Source organism: Erpetoichthys calabaricus, chromosome 6, assembly GCF_900747795.2.
Source record: "Erpetoichthys calabaricus chromosome 6, fErpCal1.3, whole genome shotgun sequence".
Classification (NCBI taxonomy): domain Eukaryota; kingdom Metazoa; phylum Chordata; class Cladistia; order Polypteriformes; family Polypteridae; genus Erpetoichthys; species Erpetoichthys calabaricus.
In genome coordinates, this window is record NC_041399.2 from 173,229,530 (window position 1) to 173,250,912 (window position 21,383).

At 38.1% G+C, this 21,383-nt stretch overlaps 1 protein-coding gene across 6 annotated transcripts in view; it reads left to right on the forward strand.

Annotated features, from left to right (window-relative positions):
- The window catches only part of pard3aa (par-3 family cell polarity regulator alpha, a), a 971,084-nt gene that overhangs the window by 614,192 nt on the left and 335,509 nt on the right, over positions 1-21,383 (forward strand). For all 6 annotated transcript variants that reach the window (XM_028804116.2, XM_028804120.2, XM_051929054.1 and 3 more), the window contains one exon: positions 15,226-15,412. In XM_028804116.2, coding sequence (XP_028659949.1) covers positions 15,226-15,412 — 187 coding nt within the window. The remainder of the gene's footprint in view (positions 1-15,225; positions 15,413-21,383) is intronic.

Below are 21,383 nucleotides of genomic sequence, written 5' to 3' on the forward strand. Positions count from 1 at the left end.
GGGGTGAGGTGATTTCCTCATCCGGCACTTTGGTTAGGATGGCATTTTCATGTACATTTTTTATCATTATGAAATAATAATATAAAAAGTGTGAGTCTTAACAATTAAATACAAATCCCAGAGATATATTTATAAACTACCTTTAAAAGTAGTGAGAGATATTTCCATTTTAAAAGTTTTTACTGTCCAATTTTGCATAATGTAGTTCATAGTACCTTGGTACATTACAAGTGTCCAAGAATCAAAACAGCAAATGTGCATTTCAAAGCTATTTGTCGGCACATTGTATTGCCATTCATTTTAGGACTTTTTACATATCAGCAAAGGCTTTCTGAAGCAATGGTAGAGAAAATTTGTGATGGTAAAAATGAGTTGAAAAATCTATAATGGATACATTTGACTCTACAGCCTAGTGAGGCTAAATTTAGACTACAGTTCCATTTTGCAAGTGACTCAAATCTGGTCTGACTGTGTATCAGTGTCTGTCCTGAATCTGCAAAATTAATAAATGTTCACCAGACAGATGATGAAAATCAGACCAAATACATGTGAATACCAACAATTTCTCAAAGGTGCTTTGAGTGGAATCATTACTGCCAAATGTGTCTGTAAGACACAAGCATTTGAGGGTTGACATTTTAGAAAATACTTTGCAATTGGACTGTATTGGTAGGCTTTCAGTATGTTTCATTTCACATTTCTGTTAAAAGATCTGAATCTATACCACATGAGTATGTACAGTTTGTAAGGATAACTGAATTTAACCTGCCAGACTGCCACGTAGCTTACAGTGATGGTGGCAGCATAAACTATATTATATTTATAACTGTATTATAAATTATATTTAGGGCCTTAAACTGAACTGACTATTCTAATGGAATCTTTAAATTCAATTAATCTTAAGTACAGTGGAACCTCGGTTTGCGAGCATAATTCATTCCGGAAACGTGCTAGTAGTCCAAAGCACTCGTATATCAAAGTGAATTTCCCCATAAGAAATAATGGAAACTCGGATGATTTGTTCCACATCCCAAAACTATTCTGAAAACTAAGGCTGGCATCCTTCAACATCTGCAATAAGATGCTGCAGATGTTCTATCAGACGGTTGTGGCGAGCGTCCTCTTCTACGCGGTGGTATACTGGGGAGGCAGCATTAAGAAGAAAGACGCCTCACGCCTGGACAAACTGGTGAGGAAGGCAGGCTCTATTGTTGGCATGGAGCTGGACAGTTTGACATCTGTGGCAGAGCGACGGGCGCTCAGCAGGCTCCTATCAATTATGGAGAATCCACTGCATCCACTAAACAGTGTCATCTCCAGACAGAAGAGCAGCTTCAGCGACAGACTGCTGTCACTGTCCTGCTCCACTGACAGACTGAGGAGATTGTTCCTCCCCCAAACTATGCGACTCTTCAGTTCCACCCGGGGGGGTGAACATTAACATTATATAAAGTTATTGTCTGTTTTTACCAGCATTATTATCAATCTTTAATTTAATATTGTTTTTTGTATCAGTATGCTGCTGCTGGAGTATGTGAATTTCCCCTTGGGATTAATAAAGTATCTATCTATCTATCTATCTATCTATCTATCTATCTATCTATCTATCTATCTATCTATCCATCCATCCATCCATCCATCCATCCATCCATCCATCCATCCATCCATCCATCCATCCATCCATCCATCCATCCATCCATCCATCCATCCATCCATCCATCCATCCATCCATCCATATAAAAATGATTAATACAAAATATAAAGTAAAAATACATAAAACAAATTAACCTACACTTTACCTTTGAAAAGAATCATGGCTGGTGTGAGTGAGTTTCTAAACTCTTGTGGGATTCCACCCAATGGGACGCCACGCGGAAGAGCGTCCCAAAGCAATTGCAGTCTCCCAGTGCTGTAGCAGTTCGCCGTAAAAGCGAATCCGAAAAGATCGCGGACATGCTATAAGCGCCTGCCGTCGATGGGTGATACAAGGAACATTATAAATGCGCAGGGCCCTGCCTGACTGCTGTGTCTGTTTCAAGCTGAATAAAGCTGGTGTTGCTAAAGTACTGAGACACTCAGCTTTGTGTTTTAGTGTGCAAGACAGGGTCTCGCACGTCACAACACACACACACACACACACACACACGTGCGCATGTGCACACACAGTCATAATGCTAATGCTGTAGTAAACTGTATACGCTCGTACGGATTTTTACTATGAGTGAGGCACGCCAACTCAGACGGAGAATAGGAGACGATTGCCCACAATCCCGCAGAGAGAGAGAGAAGAACCATCAGCTCAGTTGTGATCACATGACGCAGCAGCAGACAAAGAGTATACATACTACTCGTACTGCAAGACCTCGCTCGTTTATCAAGTCAAAATTTATTAAAAATTTTTGCTCGTCTTGCAAAACACTCGTAAACCAAGTTACTCGCAAACTGAGGTTCCACTGTATAATGATCATCTGTATCACTTTTCCAGGATTCCTGTTTACCATATCTTCTGTAATGCTTGCAAATAATGCAATATCAACGTATCCCATCAGATTTTTCAGCAATGGAGAACTTTTTTAACACGCCAAGAGCAACTGTGAAAAGTTCAATCATCAAGTCATTGATGACGATGAATAAGAAAAGATGGGATTAGTGTAGTTTTAATGCAAATTTTAATGTTAGCCAATTTGAAAGATGCTTATAATTTGAATTAAATTAGTCTTTAGCAATGCAATCAAACTCTTCAGTTTTAGCTGATCATTTAATTTTACTTTCCCACGTTTGTGTCTTCCTGTGTTTCAGGATTATTATTACTGTTGTTGTTGTTGTTGCTAGATTACTATCTCTGTTGTAGCCTATAGTGTATTGCCCACATCTCCCCAATGTTTATGAGGGGTCGGTGCCCATGCATCTTGATCATTTTGTAAAATTTTGTTAATTTCTGGAATCTATTTATGTTGTCAGTCACAATGTCTGTTAAAAGTCAGCATCTTGTAGCTTGATGGAGTTTGAAACAGACACGGTATTTAGAGAGACTTACAGGAGGAGCAATGCAGCCAAGCTTTATTTTGTATTCAGTTTCAGATTGAGTATTTGTATTATTTTTAATGTGGTTTCTGTTTTATTCTTTTAAATCTAATCTTTTACAGTTTTTTCACATTTTTTTTTGAAAAATAATGTTACTTATTTTTTTGTCCAATATTCAGGCAATGCTCTGTATTTCAAACCTTGTATTAGTAATACATATCACACATAGAATTAAGAGCAATGTCTCATGCATAGACAGGAGGTGGCAATAATGCACCTTGCCTCAGGAAGCAGTACTTAACACACCGGCCTGGGCAGGTAACAAGTAAACATCACACACATGTCCTTTTATATTAATCATTTTAATGTAGATAATGGTTTGAAGTGGGGTAAAATAGTACGGCAGTGGCTAGGGCTCCTGCCTCACAGCTCTAGAGCATCCTGTTTAATTCATTTGTTCATTATGGATTTTGCATTTTCTTTTAATATTTACAGTTTGTGGGTTGATGAGAGTTAGCAAGTGTCTAAGGCCAAGGACAGCATTCCACAATTGTGGAAAAAAGTACAGCTTTAAACATTCTGATCTTTACTTTTAGGTGGAAAAAAGAAAGTGAATGGGTTATTATTTTGCTGTTTGGTAAAGTTCTTAATAGAAATATATTAACTGGATATCTAATCATACCTCCTTATTAATGAAAGGGTACAAAAGATAAGTTCAGCTTTATAAGTCATAGGTACACTGAGAGCTGTCAACTTCACTTGCTTGTTTTTTCCCTTATATATATTTTGTATCCCTTAACTACATTAGCGTTGCGTCTTAGCATTTGCTTTATCTGTGAAAAACTTTTTCTTTTTTTTTTTTCCTGTGGACCTTGTGACATGTGTTAATGCACACTTATAATGATGCAGCAGTGTTCACACAGTGCTGAAGAAAAAATATTCTGTTAATTTGTTTCAAGTGTTAATCAAAGTGACATTAATTGCTAAGTGAATTCAATTAGTTTTATGGTGAGTTTAACAAACTTCCCTTTCCTTTAAGCACGTCTGTGACTTCTCATACTGAATCACCTAAATGACTGAATTTTTGTTGAGTTTCCGTACTTGTGATATGATGACTTTTGCATACTAAATACAAAACACTAAATACAAAAAGGACTATTTAATTTATGAGAGGTAGAATGACCAGAGGGGACTGGGTGGTCTCGTGGCCTGGAACCCCTGCAGATTTTATTTTTTTCTCCAGCCATCTGGAGTTTTTTTTTTGTTTTTTTTCTGTCCTCCCTGGCCATCGGACCTTACTCTTATTCTATGTTATTTAATGTTGTCTTATTTTAATTTCTTACTTTGTCTTTTAATTTTCTTTTCTTCATTATGTAAAGCACTTTGAGCTACATTTTTTGTGTATGAAAATGTGCTATATAAATAAATGTTGTTGTTGTTGCATGAAGAATGAAAGCTAAGCAGCACTGTGCTGTGCAGTGTGTGAGCTGACGATTCCTTTGGGGCTGGGTATTTATTTATTTATTTATTTGTTTAACTTATATCAGCCATGTGAAGTACTAAAGCATTATTTTAAAAGTAACCTGCGTTGACTTTAGCCCGGCTTTAGTAAGATAGTCATTTGGAATATGCAGAAGCTATTCAGTACTATATAAAATTCACCACTTATTATTAAGATGGTGCCATTTAGCTTTTAAAATACTCTGTTGATCTGAAGTGGCATTAACAAGGAACAGAAAGCCACCATTTAGGAGGCAAATGATGATTTAAAATTAGTCTCTACATTAAGCACCTTTTAATTTTTTTCCACAATACCATATACTAAACTTTGAAAGCACATGTAGTTGTTGTCATGTCTGTCAATCTATATGAAACAACTCTGCTCACAGTAGGTCAGTTTTATGAAATTTAGCATACTTATTCTTCAGAGTATTTCCTGAAAAAGGTCAGTTTTCATTGAACTATCTTGAATAAAGTGTGATGTACACATTTTTTGAAATTTCAAAAACTCCCATTTAAATAACATTGATGAATTTCCAAAATCAATGGTCTTAAAAGCATTTTGTTCAGCCTCACCTTGAATATGTCATGACTTGGCTATTCCCTGGTTTCTAAAACTATTTAAGGTATTGTTTTTCTGTGTTTTAGTGGTCAAGTAATGTAATTGTTACAATTAGTTTTTTTTATTTGAAGTGTTTTGACTATGTTGAAGATTAGTTACTTTCACTCACAGCACCACTTTGTTTTTGTTATGTGTGCCAATATTTTCACTCTTTGTTGTCTCTGACGTTAGGCAGGTCCAAGACAAGGTCAACAGGAGGTGGGGGATGCATTACGTTACCGGGTCTTAGGTAAATGGTTGGCATCGAACATTTGCTAGTATGTCCAAATTTATGGGTATTATTTTATTTGATTCTTAGTTTAATTTCTGCTGACATCTTTTTTCTTCTTCTTTGACTGCATTTGTAAAATGTGTACAGTCTTGGCATGGCATCAAGTCCACCCATTTATCTGAGGTGATTTTTCCTATGCCACTGCAAAATGCACCATTGCCTTAGAGGATACCTTAGTATGCTGTACAATTTGATTCAATGATTGGAACAAGCGGAAAAGAAAGTCAAAATTACTGACCTGTAAGGAAGTTCCTTTCAGCTAGGATGAACTTGGCATTGCATAATCCTACCAACCTTCCGTTTTTAAAGTCAAATGTCACTAGAAGAACTCAGAACTAACATAAGTGGCAACATATTATGTGACAAGCACACCAAGAACAATTTTATGTTTTCTTTCTGGCCCTAGACTGCCGAAAGAGCTGCAACTGATGTAATCCTAAAGGAAAATTCCAAGTAGACTTATCTTTACATTTTTGTATGACAAGATTTAAAAATATTTAGGGGAGTTGTTTTATTTTAGACTGCATTTTTTAAGTTTCAGAAACACGTATCTATTAAGTATTACTTGCTAGAAAATAATATACAGTACTTATGCATGTAGAAGCAGCACATTTTTGTCACCTATCCTTCATTGGTATAAAGTCAGACGTTAAACCTCAGATATTATTAAAAAGAATGCATGACACAGTGGTACAAATCCCAGCTCTGCATAGCTTTTCATGTTCTTCATATGTCTGCCTTGATTTTTTTCCTCCAGGTAATATGGTCTCTTAAGACATTACATGCCATTTTAAATATCATGTCATTTTCTAACCTGCTTAATCGTGACCAGGGCCCCAGGGGGTGCTGGAGCCTATCCCAGTTGAGCACAGTGAGCAGACCAGCAACAAAACCTGGACAGGGCATCACAAATACACATTGGGGCCAATTCACCAAACCTGCGTGTCTTTGGATGGTGGAATGTAACTGGAGCACCTGGAGGAAATGGGGAGATCTAACAGGTTAAATGTTGACTCTGAATGAACCTAGTTTGCTTGTTGAGGGGGTTTGAGAGTGACTTGCCATTGCACCTGGCTAGAACGTAGTCCGCATAATTCTAAACATGATTAAACAGACTAACAGATTCTATATATGCAGTCATATGAAAATGTTTGGGAACCCCTCTTAATTCTTTGGATTTTTGTTTATCATTGGCTGAGCTTTCAAAGTAGCAACTTCCTTTTAATATATGACATGCCTTATGGAAACAGTAGTATTTCAGCAGTGACATTATGTTTATTGGATTAACAAAAAATACGCAATATGCATCATAACAAAATTAGATAGGTGCATAAATTTGGGCACCTCAACAGAGATATTTCATCAATACTTAGTTGAGACTCCTTTTGCAAATATAACAGCCTCTAGACGCCTCCTATAGCCTTTGATGAGTGTCTGGATTCTGGATGGAGGTATTTTTTGACCATTCTTCCATACAAAATCTCTCCAGTTCAGTTAAATTTGTTGGCTGCCGAGCATGGACAGCCTGCTTCAAATCATCCCATTGATTTTCGATGATATTCAAGTCAGGGGACTGTGACGGCCATTCTAGAACATCATACTTCTCCCTCTGCATGAATGCATTTGTAGATTTCGAACTGTGTTTTGGGTCATTGTCTTGTTGGAATATCCAACCCCTGCATAACTTCATCTTTGTGACTGATGCTTAAACATTATCCTGAAGAATTTGTTGATATTGGGTTGAATTCATCCGACACTCAACTTTAACAAGGACCCCAGTCCCTGAACTAGCCACACAGCCTCACAGCATGATGGAACCTCCACCAAATTTGACAGTAGGTAGCAGGTGTTTTTCTTGGAATTCAGTGTTCAGCGCTTTTTGTTATGACCAATTAACTTCATTTTTGTCTCATCAGTCCAAAGCACTTTGTTCCAAAATGAATCTGGCTTGTCTAATGAGCATTTGCATACAACAAGTGACTCTGTTTGTGGCTTGAGTACAGAAAGGGCTTCTTTCTCATCACCCTGCCATACAGATGTTCTTTGTGCAAATTGCGCTGAATTGTAGAACGATGTACAGATACACCTTCTGCAGCAAGATGTTCTTGCAGGTCATTCTCACAATCCTGCGCATATGCCACTCCTGTATTTTTCTTGGCCCACCAGATCTGGGTTTAACAACAACTGTGCCTGTGGCCTTCCTTTTCCTGATTACATTCCTTGCAGTTGAAACTGACAGTTAAAACCTCTGAGATAGCTTTTTGTAGCCTTCTCCTAAACCATGAGACTGAACAAGCTTTGTTTTCAGATCTTTTGAGAGTTGCTTTGAGGATCCCATGCTGTCACTCTTCAGAGGAGAGTCAAAGGGAAGCACAATTTGCAATTGACCACCTTAAATACCTTTGCTCATGATTGGACACACCTGTCTATGAAGTTCAAGGCTTAACGAGCTAATCCAACCAATTTGGTGTTGCAAGTAATCAGTATTGAGCAGTTACATGCATTCAAATCAGCAAAATTACAAAGGGACCCACATTTTTGCACAGCCAGTTTTTCCCATTTGATTTAATTTCATACAACTAAATACTGCTTCACTAAAAATCTTTGTTCGGAAAACACCCTAGTACTCAGATGTTCCTAGGAAATACCACTGTTATCTTTTTGTTGAAAGTAGAGTAAATTATTATGCAGGCTGAGAGGGGTTCCCAAACTTTTTCATAGATATATATCTTTATATTTTCAAAGATATATACCTTTTAAAATTAAGCTGTATTTGTAGATTAGCGTATAAAGCTGCAGCTTGGCCTCACCTGTTGTGGTGTCTTTCTTTTCATCTGCTAAGCTTACTGCTTAGAATGAAAGCAATAAAGAAAAAGTTGTTAGAAATGTACAATACATTTTTAATGGAGGCATTAATTTTCATTCCCATGAGAGGTTAAAAAAGGCTTTAGAAATACCAGAGGTACTATCACAGACTTTATAATTTCAAACCCTTCTAGTTCACTAGTGTATGTGAAATCACTGTACATTATCTGTAACCTATCATATAATAGTACTCATGATGATCATTTTTAAAAATGTATGTTTCTTGTATAAGCAGGACATCTTGAATGTGTTTTAGCTTTCAATTTTGAAAGATAAATGCAGTGCCTATTGAGCCTATATGTCATACTCTTTTTTTTCCTTCCTCCTTAAACTGGAGAAGAAAACTCTGAAACTGAATCCCATTTTTAAGTCAATGAAATCTTGATGGCAGAAAAGATGAGTTCAGAATGGAGAAACAGAAAACAAAGTATTGATTTCTGTCACTCAGATAAAACCAAGGCAGCAGTCATCATAAAATTGCTCAGTCTAAACAATTCACATTTGCTTTGTGGTATATTATCTTCAGACGCATGTAGTCTGTTTTCTGAGGGTTTTCAGTGCAGGAAATCAATAAGTGGTTTGGGTGTCTAAGTGCTCACTGTAAACAAATGAAAGAGTGCTTTTTTAGTAATTACAGCTTTAAATACCTGGCCAGTTCTTTTCCTCCTTCCTATTGTAAGATAGAAGATGTACTTTTTTTAAAATATATATTTATTTATTTTATTTCACAGCTTATTTGTCCACACATTGTTTCAGATGCTGAATATGTACTTGCCAGACCCCCACAATCCTCCATTAAAAGGGAGCAATTTAACACCTACTGTCCAAAACATTCTCGGAGAACAGGCACTTATTATAGCTAAGGTTAATATATTTGCAGGTTACGAGACAAGCAATCCATTGTATTTTTTTCTGTGGTTGCTTTTTGAAGATTTCTTTGAATAGCTGTGAACGGTAACCTTTTAGCATTAGAGATAATTGGAGCTAGCAGCTGTGATTGTGAAATTTTTTAGGTGCCTTTGTTAAATTGAATCTTTATAATCAGGTTTCTGTTATACATTACATTTTGTCTCATACAGTAATTTGGTTGCTTGTCATTTAATTGTGCGCAGACAGTTATTTGTGCTGTTTGTTTACCACCTCAGATCAGTTTTTCACTGAAGAGCATTTGCTGGAATTTTCTCTAAATTATGGCACATACTGTATGACAGCCGTTCTCAACGGGAGTCAGCTGCTTACATATAACACTAAGATTCCTTGCAAACCTGTCATTCCAAGCTTCCAGGAGCACACAAGTCAAACATAGCTTTTGATTGGCCCCTGTAACTAAACCGTTGCTCTCTCATGTTGGACTGTAGTTTGGCAGGTAAAATGGTAGAATGGTAATCTTTAGAACTATTCTAAAACTGGTTATTACTTTCAGGTAGAGTATTGATGCGGTGAAAATACTTGACAGGGAAAATGAAAAGTTGGTTGAGAATTTGGGTAACAAATTTGGTTGAACCAGTTTCATATGTCTTGTTACCAAAACCAACAATTAAATTTAATTGTAATATGTGTCTGGAATAAACTTGGGTGAATACACAAGTAGCAAATTGAAGCATTCTTCAGATTTGTAATAATGACAAATGTGGTATTGGTACATTAATCACTTCATGATGTCACTTTTTCTTACTTTTCATCATAGACTTGCAAATGTTAAACCCATCATTGGAGGGGTCACCAAGTTGCCCTTGGTTATGCTTCTCTCTGTGATCATAAACAGGCTGGGCCTTCTGTTTAAGTGTGGCCAGAAGAAGCAGGTCTTTAACCTTTCCTCTCACCTTCTTGAGTTGGACTTTCTTCCTGGCACATCCTGTTATCCATATGGTATGTGAGCTTCCTGCAAAGAGAACAGAACAGACTCAGAGACGTGTAGAGCTTTCAAACCTCTTCCAGTGTAGTACTAGCTTGGCATGTACAGGGAGATAGTGTAAATTGTAGTTGAAACTTTATGTTTATCTTTGTAATATTAAGTAATGTAATGAAATATAAATGATTCCGCAGTTTTATTTTTGCACAAGGGTATATAACAGTTTAAAAACTGTTCTGTATCACAAATAAACATAGAATAAACATAGAATCATCTCATGGCTGGAGATAGTGCTTTAGATTACAAGGTCCAAGAATTAAAATACAAGCTGGGTACTTTTGTTCAACATAGGTGCAGTAGCGTCTCGGGTTAAGGCATTCTTGACTTAACAGCAAAACTGCAGGTAGTAAAGAGCACATAAAACCTTAATGTTTTCTGTTCACCTGAATTTCAGTTAAATGTATTCTAGCAACTTCCATTTTTTATTTATAAAAGAAGCAAAATGTTTTTGAATTGGAAGAATATGTAGCAGTCATCATATACTGTGTTAAATAGTACTGAACAGTACAGACTTTGTCACTATTTTCAATCATTTTTTGCTTTCATGTGCACGTGTCACTGAATATAGCCAATGGAATACGTAGCCATGCAGTCACAGGGAAGTAAGTGGATATTATACTGAGAGGTAGAAACTGCTGCTTGTGATTCCATCCTAGTTGTGTCATCTAGGGGAGTAGAGCTGCTAGGAGGTGACACTATGACTGATCCCTCAGCAAAGGCCGGATATGTCTGTACGGGCATCACTCGTCAGTTTGTGTTGGCTTGTTGTGCCATTATTATTCTTTTTCCAACTCTGAGTTGCCATGTCATCATCAACAGCTGTAGGATATTTAAGTTTAAGTTCAACATATAGCGCATACCCATGGTTTATTTCGTTGAAATCATTTATGTTTTGTGGTTTAAAGAACAGTAATTTTGATTCATGGTCATTTTGTTAATATGTTTGAAATGTTTTCCCTTAAGTAATAAAACATTATTAATTTCTTCTCATTAACTGTCAACTGAGGCACATGTGTCTCTGCTGAGGGATCACTCAAAGTGTCACTTCCCCTCCCAGCAACTGCACTCCCTGAAACAGCACAGTTGGGAGGCATATTTTTGATGCTGGTAATTATGAGCAGGGGGTTCTACCACTCGGCTAAATGACCACCTTCCAATCTAATGGTTTACCCGTTACATAGCCTATTGTTCATTCGACCATAACTGTGACCAAATGTGCAAACTGCTTGCACATTGTGACATACTAATTGCTGCATCTAAAACACAATTAGTTTGTTTCATTTGCAAATAAAAAAATGGAAGCCTATGAAAAGTAATTGAGAGTCAGCTGAAAAGAAAAATTTGGTGAAATTATGCAGTTGTTTGCGTCTACGGAATTACGCTTAATCGAGATTACAGCAACCCAAGACCTACTGGTTCTGTATGTACTGTATAGTTCTCATTGCAAAAAAATGTATTCTCGTATTTGCATGAAACATCACCTCGACCAGCTTCCATTCATATCCCCTTATTCTTGTTGAAGAGTAAATTTTGAATTATCAGTTGTCATCTATTTGTCATACATTTAAACATTGCCATTTCATCACCTAAAACTACATTTGCTTAAAAGATTCAGTTTTTTCTCATAACCTATATGCTTCATTCCTGGAAACAGCTTCCCATTCCTTCCCTGGCCTTTCACTATCATCTTTAGGCCCTTTTGTTATATGGAAAACAAAATGGAACACAGTATTCCAGAGGTGATAACACAGGTATGTTATACCAGCCTTTTAAATTGCTACCCTGCACTATTAGGACTCTTGGTGTTAATGCTAACCCTAACATCACCCTTCCCCCTTTAAATTCTACTGTTAATTTGTACATTTATTTGAAACTCTGCCATTTTATACTGCATTTTGGGCAGTGGCTACTGCCATTTGGGGTTTCCTGCATTCATCGTGACCTTATTGTTCTCAGCAGCAAAGCCAGATTCCTACCAAATGACCTCTGGTTGTATAATGAGTTATGTCATTTTCACACCAATATTTAAGGTGGCAGTTTGGTTGTTTCAGTGTTTATATCTGTGGATAAAAAACAAATCTTTTAATGTGTATAGGCAGATTTAAAGACTAATTCAAGTTAGGATTTTTGTGTGGACTTTGACACTAATTTTTGCTTAGCAATTTGGGGTTGGGTTTCTTGATTTCTTTTTTTTTTCTTTTTTTTTCTCTAACTCCTTCTTGTTTAAATTTTTTCGCTCTCTCTCATTCATCCTTGGTGCATTTTCAAACCTTTTTTGCCCCCTGATCCTTATTTTTTTCATTTATTTATTGTATTTATTTTATTTTTGTATTTATGTTTAATACCTTATTGTTTTCCAAATAAAATCCCAGCATGTTAATGAAGTACAACACCCCCATCTCAATTCATGTTGACAGTCCAGTGCCACACAGAGATATATCTTTACATGTCTTGTATTATTTTAATTGTTTCAATCGGGCAAGGTCATGGGGTCCAGCGGCTGTGGGCATCTGGTGGTGAAGAAAGATTCACGGATCTTAACCTTGCTGACGATGCTGTGATCTTCATGGAGTCGATGGAGGCTGTGATCGGGGCGCTCGAGAGACCGAGCGAGGAGTCTGAGTGTCTGGGCTTGCGAGTGTCCTGGATAAAAACCAAGATCCAGGCTTTTAATGACCTCTTGGGCACAACCATCAGCAGTGTGTCTGTTTGCGGGGAGAGTGTCGACCTTGTCGAGAGGTTTACTTACCTTGGCAGTGACATTCATGTCTCTGGTGACTCTTCCTATGAAGTCAGTAGACAGATTGGGAGAGCATGGGGGGGTCATGAAGTCACTGAAAAGGGGTGTGTGGTGCTCCTGATATCTATGCAGCAGGACGAAGGTCCAAGTCTTTAGAGTCCTGGGGCTTCCTGTCTTGCTATATGGCTGCGTGACATGGACACTATCCAGTGACCTGAGACAAAGACTGCACTCCTTTGGTACTGTGTCTCCCTGGAAAATCCTTGGGTACCGTTGGTTTGACTTTGTGTCGAATGAGCGGTTGCTCATGGAGTCCCGAATGAGGCACATTATCTGCATTGTGAGGGAGCGTCAGTTACGGCACTACAGCCATGTGCCGCGTTTTCCCGAGGGTGATCCGGCTCGTAAGATCCTCATTGTTGGGAACCGAGTGGTTAGACCAGGCCAAAGGGTCACCCACGTAACACCTAGCTGCGGCAGATAGAGGGTCATTTCCGAAGGGTGGGATTGGACCACGTGTCTGCCTTGGGGGTTGTTAACCAGGATCCCGAGTTGTTTCGTCGTGTAGTGGGTGCGACAACGCACTGTACCAGTGCATGCACCTCAACTAGACTTGACTTGAATTATTTCACCAGATATATTTGATAAACAATTTGCCTGCATTTAACCAGGATGGCTTGATCACCTTTTTGTACAATTTGACAATCTTGAGTCATTTTAGTTTGTAGCTGTGTAAAAATGTGTGACATACTGTGGTGGGCGGCTGGGGACTGTGCTCAGCTGGGACACCCAGAAGGACCGGGAGAGGTACTATGCCTCCCGCGGACCACGAGAGGGCAGCCGCCCTAATTTGTATGTGGGCCACGGGAATTGAGCATGGAAGCTCAACCCTATAGGGGCCTGTGGCCACTGCCATGGGGCGCCCAGATGATTGTGGAGCCCTAGACATCAGCACTTCTGGTGGAAAGAATACCAGGGAGACCTGGAGTCCTTCCGGGTGCTCATGCGGCACTTCTGCCACACCAGGAATTGCCGCAGGAAGTTCATCAGAGGGCACCTGGAGCACATCTGGGTGGGGATAAAAGAGTTCACCTAACTCCAGTCATCAGCCGGAGTCGGGAGGAAGAGGATGAAGCTCGGAGGAGAGGAGTAGAGGCAGTGAAGGAAGGACTGTTAGAAGGCCCAGACGTAGGGGTGTTTGGTGCAGGGACACTGGTTTGTGTGCGGGACTGTGTTCATTGTAAATAGTGTAAATAAATACGTGTTTTGGAACTGTTGGTGTCTGCCTGTTGGTGTTTGGGATGTTTTTCCACAGTACATTTAAGAATAATTTCACACAATGTAAGGCTATTTTATGCCATAATATTAAACACAAGTTAAAATGTGCTTGTTTTTATTTTGGCTCTGGTAAGTTATGTCTGATGTATGTTGCCTAAATATTTTATACTGAAGCAGACTGGCACGATAGAAATGGATATCTGTATTTGTCTTTTGATAACAGTAACGTATCCATGCTTAACTCTCTAACACTTAAGGCGTTAAGTTTCAGTCTTTTCCTAAAGGCACATAGATGGATAGAAAATATGTCAGTTATTTTTTTTCCCAGAAGAAGGTGACTAATCCAGCCCAGCTTTTTAACAAGGTGTTTTTTTTTGAGGTTTGTTCATTCTTAATAAGTGAGCACCAAAAGTGGAAATTGTCTTTCCTGTTAATTGCATTTGTGTTCAAGAACTACCTTTTGGTTTGATTTAATTTACTTGAATAGTTTTAGGTATGAAGTAATGTAGAAGATTGTCTGTAATAAAATCACTTTAATTTCCCTTCCTTGATAGAATGGGAAATTAAATTGTACTTTTGTTTTAGTCTTAGCTAGTTTAAACAAGACCCTCTCTAAGGTAATGGTAAGCATAAAAATGCTGGCTTGAAATGTGTTTTTTTAATGATCCTCTGCTTATGACTTGTGCTTTTGTACTTGCACACATTTCATGCCAACAATCAAACAATTAAATTAATTGCACTAATGCACAGATTTTGACCTTGAGCATTTTTCTGCCAATGTGTTAAGTATTCATGTTTTCAATATTCAGACTCAATTTTGGGTAATTTGCCCCGCTATCTTGAGCCATTATTTCCAGACTTTCCAAGTATATTTTTAGACTGGCAGCTTCTGGAGATAATTTTAAAAATGTTTTCACATGAAAATGTTCACTGCTTTTAATTTTTTTTTTTAATAAATCCATTATAAAATTTAAGTTATGTCAAATATGTATATGTCCTCCTTTCCTCCACAGGTAATTACCAGCTGTCTCCCACAGTGAACATGCCTCAGGATGACACTGTCATTATTGAAGATGACAGACCGCCTGTCCTTCCAGCTCGCCTCTCAGACCAGTCATCCTCCAGCTCTCATGATGACATGGGCTTTGCCACAGATGGGACAGGCTCTTGGGTCAAAGATATACAAGAGCAGAATGAATGGTGAGCTATTCTGGAGCTTGAGGTTTCTTTGATTTATTATTTGAACTGTCTGGTATCTGAGTTTGACCCCATCTCTTCTAGCATAAATCTAGGAAAATATTTTGTTGTATGTGACAGGGTTTGTGATTATAATAGGTTAATGTATACATTTTTGTTATTTTCTTTGACAGAAAAGGAGATGAAAAGAATAATTTATTGAAATTAATGCAGGGTTTATGGACTGCAAATATGAAGTGTAGTCAAAACTTGTTGCATCTTAGGTTAAATTTGTAATACAACTTTTTACAGTCCACTGCTTTCAGAATATGCATCGTCAGCAGTGACAGATTTTAGCTGAAGTTTGTATTATTTATCAAAGCAGTCCTGTATTCTTGGCAGTCTGCTTCGGTGCACCCATTGCTTCAATACTGTCTCCTCTTTGGCTGATTCAACTCTGCATCCCTTAAGTAATGCTTTCATTTTTGGATTGAGATGAAAGTCTGTTTTGGTGCAAGGACAGGAGAGTAAAATGTCTGTGCAAGTACAAATAATCATTGTGAAGAAGCAGCTGATGTTTGGGGATACACTCCTTCCTTGTGTTCTGTATTTGATAACATCCTTTGGTGCTTGACAGATTCATTGCCATTGGGAAACCTGTATCAGTTTTCATCTATCATTTAACAATTCTTTTTTGATTATAACATGAAACTGTTATGTATTTAAAAAATTGTGAAAATCTTGTTCAACACACAAAAACCAACGAGCAACAGTACCATTTCAAGCCCAGACACACATTTCATGGGTAATAGATGACACCACAGTCAGTATTCTGTCCTTCAGGTCATTGACATCATGAACTTTCCTGCTATACACGCACTCCTTCATCATACCCCATAACCAGAAATCACAGGGTGTCAAATCAGGGGAGTGTGGAGGCCATGGCAATGTTCCACCACGACTTATACATCAACCTGAAAAGCTGTGGTCGAGATAAAAGTAATCCAGTACTGTTAACATAATTTTGACTCACCCTGTATATGTATATATAATATGTAATAAGTAATATGTGATCACTTTAAATTTTGTTTATACAGTTATTATATAGCATATAAATTAAATACTTTTCTTTTAGTATTGGTTAATTCAAGAAGTTATTTCATCCACCCCGGGGATAAGTAAAAGGTAGAAGAAACCTCTGGTGGTCTAAAGCAACAGGATGATTATTACTCCTGGCTGTAGAAATACTGTCTTAAACTATCAAGATTCCATATTAGGTTTGGTGAATTAACTTGGTAAGAGAATGAATGAGAACTCTTTTGCAATGCTTTTACTTTTTACATGTGTTGTAATATAAAAATATAATATGTTATCGGGGAACTCTCCAATACATTTGAGGAAGGAAGTAATTTCCTTGAACTGTGTGTAGGGTAGTTTTCAGTGTATGTCACACAGCCAGAATCAAGTCTTAGCATGTCTACCTGGTAAGGTCTGCCTAAGAATATAAAAGTACAGATCCACAACACAATTGGACGTGGAGAAGTAACTAAAAGGGCCAGTGTATACTTTGAGAACACCTCTGCAAACTCGAATTTCAGAAACACAACTCTAGTTTTTGATAATTTGAATTAAGCAAAATATGCTTATTTACATACAGTAGAGATAAGATGATGCTCATTGACATTACAGACCTGCTTAGTTCAGTTGAGGTTCTTGGGATATCCGTAAGGTAAAAACCCACCCTAGACAGGGCACCAGTCGATTCTAGGGTTCATACTCAGAGGCAATTTGCAATCCCCTCTTAACCTAAAACATAGCATCTTGATTGTAGTAGGAACGCCCCACACAAAAAATATAAATTGAGAATTTAAATGATAAAACATGATAGCATAGTGCTTGGAACCAAGTCATATATAGTTTACACATTGTTATCTTCATATTTCAGTTGTTATTCACTGGGTACACTTTATCATCATCATATTATGGTTGATATGGTTAATAAATGGTTAATATTTATGCCATTTCAAGTTTGATCTCATGGATATGTATTCTTTTTTGAATCCATGTACTCCACTTCATTTTTCATCACACCACACCAGTCCATCCCAGGCTGCATATTTTGCACTTTAGTAACTGCCGGTGGTTACCTGTGAACTCATGACATCTAGATTACATAGACCTTCTGAGGTAGTGGTTTTCCATCAAGAACAATAACAGAAATCTTATGCATGAGCGTGCAGGTATTGCCCCTAAATCTCTGCAAGCAGAGAGCTTCCTGTTGACGTCAGCTGAGCTTTCTTTCTCACTCGTCTCCCACCTTCTGTGCAGCTCCGTTACATCAAGTTCTGTGGTCCTTCCGCCTTTACACTGTCCAGAGACATGCAGCCGGTTTAAGTGACACTATAAATTTGCCTGATGTAAATGTGAGTGTGTTTGTGTAGGTTTTCTATCCTGCCTTGTGCATGTTTGGTACTGGATCCATAAGATTACACTGAAAAATCTAAGTGTGAAAAAAATTGAATTCTTTGTAGGAGTACATCCAACACTACATCCTCTTCCTACATAGTGACCTAGTGCAGAGGGTTTTTGATGCAGTGAACGTCAATCACCAGTTCCTTGGTTTTGCTGACAAGTTAAGTTGCAGACAATTCTTTCTGCACCAAGAAACAAAGTTATCGGCCTGACTCCTATACTGTGTCTCTCATCCCGCACACCCCCAACCCCCTTCTTAAAGTGACATGACCTGATGTTATACAGTATGTAACCTGAGTTGTACAGAGCGAAGAGAAAAGGAGACAGGACTCTTCCTTGTGGTGCTCCAGTGTTACTCACATCCATATCAGAGACACAGTCCTTGAGTCTCACAAACTGCCGTCTGCCCAACAGGGGGTCCATTATCCAGGACACTATGGGCTCATCCACCTGCACATCTCTGAGCTTAACTATTAACTATAACTATTATTAGTCTCTTACTATTCCTTATTGCAAGTAGAAGCTGATGACGTGCATGGTTGATCTATCAAATTCACATGAAATCTTAACCGATCTAAATAGAAAAAATGAGTAAAATGTGACTTGTAAATCAGCAGTGATTCTACATCAGGCTTTGTTTAGTTAAGGCTGCTTAATGAATAATTCCATTGTTGTTATTCTTATTTTTATTATACGTTTGGTTGAAGTTACTATTGTTCTTAGTTCTGTATGAATGGCATCCAGGTTTATCAGCATTCCGGTGAGGACTCATACAGAATACAGTAATCCATCGCTATATCGCGCTTCTCCTTTCGCAGCTTCACTCCATCGCGGATTTTATATTTAAGCATATTTAAATATATATTCCGGATTTTTTGCTGGTTAGCGGATTTCTGCGGACAATGGGTCTTTTAATTTCTGGTACATGCTTCCTCAGTTGGTTTGCCCAGTTGATTTCATACAAGGGACGCTATTGGCAGATGGCTGAGAAGCTACCCAACTTACTTTTCTGTCTCTCTTGCGCTGACTTTCTCTGATCCTGACGTAGGGGGATTGAGCAGGGGGGCCATTCGCACACCTAGATGACAAGGACGCTCGTCTAAAAATGCTGAAAGATTATCTTCACGTTGCGATCTTTTGTGCAGCTGCTTCCTGAAACGACATGCTGCACGGTGCTTCGCATACTTAAAAGCTCGAAGGGCACGTATTGATTTTTGATTGAAAAACAAACTCTGTCTCTCTCTCTCTCTCTCTCTCTCTCTCTCTCCCTGCTCCTGACGGAGGGGGTGTGAGCTGCCGCCTTCAACAGCTTTGTGCTGCGGTGCTTCGCATACTTAAAAGCCAAACAGCCCTATTGATTTTTGACTGCTTGCTTTGTTCTCTCTCTCTCTCTCTCTCTCTCCTGACGCGCACTCCTTTGAAAAGGAAGATATGTTTGCATTCTTTTAATTGTGAGACAGAACTGTCATCTCTGTCTTGTCATGGAGCACAGTTTAAACTTTTGAAAAAGAGACAAATGTTTGTTTGCAGTGTTTGAATAACGTTCCTGTCTCTCTACAACCTCCTGTGTTTCTGCGCAAATCTGTGACCCAAGCATGACAATATAAAAATAACCATATAAACATATGGTTTCTACTTCGCGGATTTTCTTATTTCGCGGGTGGCTCTGGAACGCAACCCCCGCGATGGAGGAGGGATTACTGTACTTGCATATTTGGATGCAGCGGCTTCTTATTTCAATTAAAAGATTTCAAGTTTAATTTTGTAGCTGATCTTATGCACCAGTAACGGCTGTGCTTTCAACCTTTGTGCAGGACATTTGTGTGATTATTGAGTTTTTCAGCCTCCTGTATAATATGTCAATGCATAATACACTACTAATACTAGTTGATTCTGTTACCTGTGGTTTGTAAAGGAAGCCCACCCGAGCCTTTGTACATGTTAAACTTTTAAAGCTTAAATCAGAAATAGCCTTCAAGTAGCATGTTAGGTAAATGTTGAGAGTTTCCTTTTCATAATTCTTTAGGCTGACATATGAATTTCATGTTTTAAAAGACTTCTAATTAAAGCCCAATGGTTTGCCTATTCCTTTGGAATGTTAAAGCTCAGCGTCCGACTTAATCAATAATATTATTTTTTTCCACTTCTTATATTGAATTTCATTTCCACATGGGATAGTACTAGAGTCTGTAACGGGTTATGTATTAACATTTTCACTAAGGTTGTCAACTGACAGAGTGGTTTTGAGGGAAGTACATGCTGTTGCATTTAAATTACATTTCTCAAGGATGCATGAGACCAAGCCATGCATTTCCGTTATGTGTTAAATTAAGACATTTTAGTGTTAAGGCATTGATGGTGTAGTGCAGAGGCTTGCCTTTACAAATCCCTTTGGGTTATAAGGAGCAGAGTAACATATAATAATAATCTGCAAGCAGGCCATGGAGAAGAAGCTGACGCAGATTAGGGAAAAAGGTTGGTTTCTCACATGTTGAATTTGACCTGAGTGGCAATTCATTCTTAGAAAGAGACATTTTCATCAATTCCCTGCCTCCGTAGCCACTGCCATATAAAAGTGTATGTTTTGATGAGAATAGACTTTATAGTTTTTCATTTCCTGTTTACTTAATATTTCAATTACACTACTGAGACAAGACGCGAGTCTCCCAAGGAGCTGTTTACATCAAGAGTACTGGATGACTTGCTTGAAGTTCTGAAATTTCCCACTGATTTCCACTTGCGTGTCACTGTTTTTATTGAACTAATTTCAAAGTAACTGCTAATGTTTACTGTGCTTATTGTCATCAGGTTATCTCTCAGTCTCCACGGGTTTAAAATGAAAACATTAATTTTCTTAAATCTTTCCTCATAGTTAATGACTTGCACTCCTGGAACAATTCCAGGTGGATGCTGCACTTTGATGGTGGTTGAAGTGGCTCCCCTGCTGTCTTTGTAAAGTGCTTTGAGTGTCTAGAAAAGCGCTATATAAATGTAACCTAATCTAATAGCTCTTCCTTATGTGGCATTATTTCCTCCATTTATCTGCAGACCAAAACTGCAGGCAGCATTCTGGATGTGACCCACTCCACCCAGTGCTGGAGCTATATAATTGAATGGTTTATTTGCCTTCTTAATTGCTGGTGTGCATAGAGTGGGTGAGGGCAATGACAGCTCCTCGGCAACTTCTAAGTCTTAAAGACTCAGAAGTTGTACATTCCAGCTTCAGATCCCCTACTGTAAAATTATATGGTGTATTTTTACTTCCCACTTTCCTTTTACTTACATTAAACTTTACCTGTCACATATCTGTGTAAATGTTCATTTTGTTCAAGTTTATCTCTATGGATTTTTGGTTGTGGCCTATTTTAGCATTGTCTGCCGTGTTTTACCGAATTCATCGTGATTATATAAACTGCATCACTGATGCTTGTTTTTACTCTACATGTCTAGCTGGTGACACTTTATCGTCATCGTCATCATCATCATATTAGGGTTGAAACAGAGTAGTCCAAAATAAGTGGTT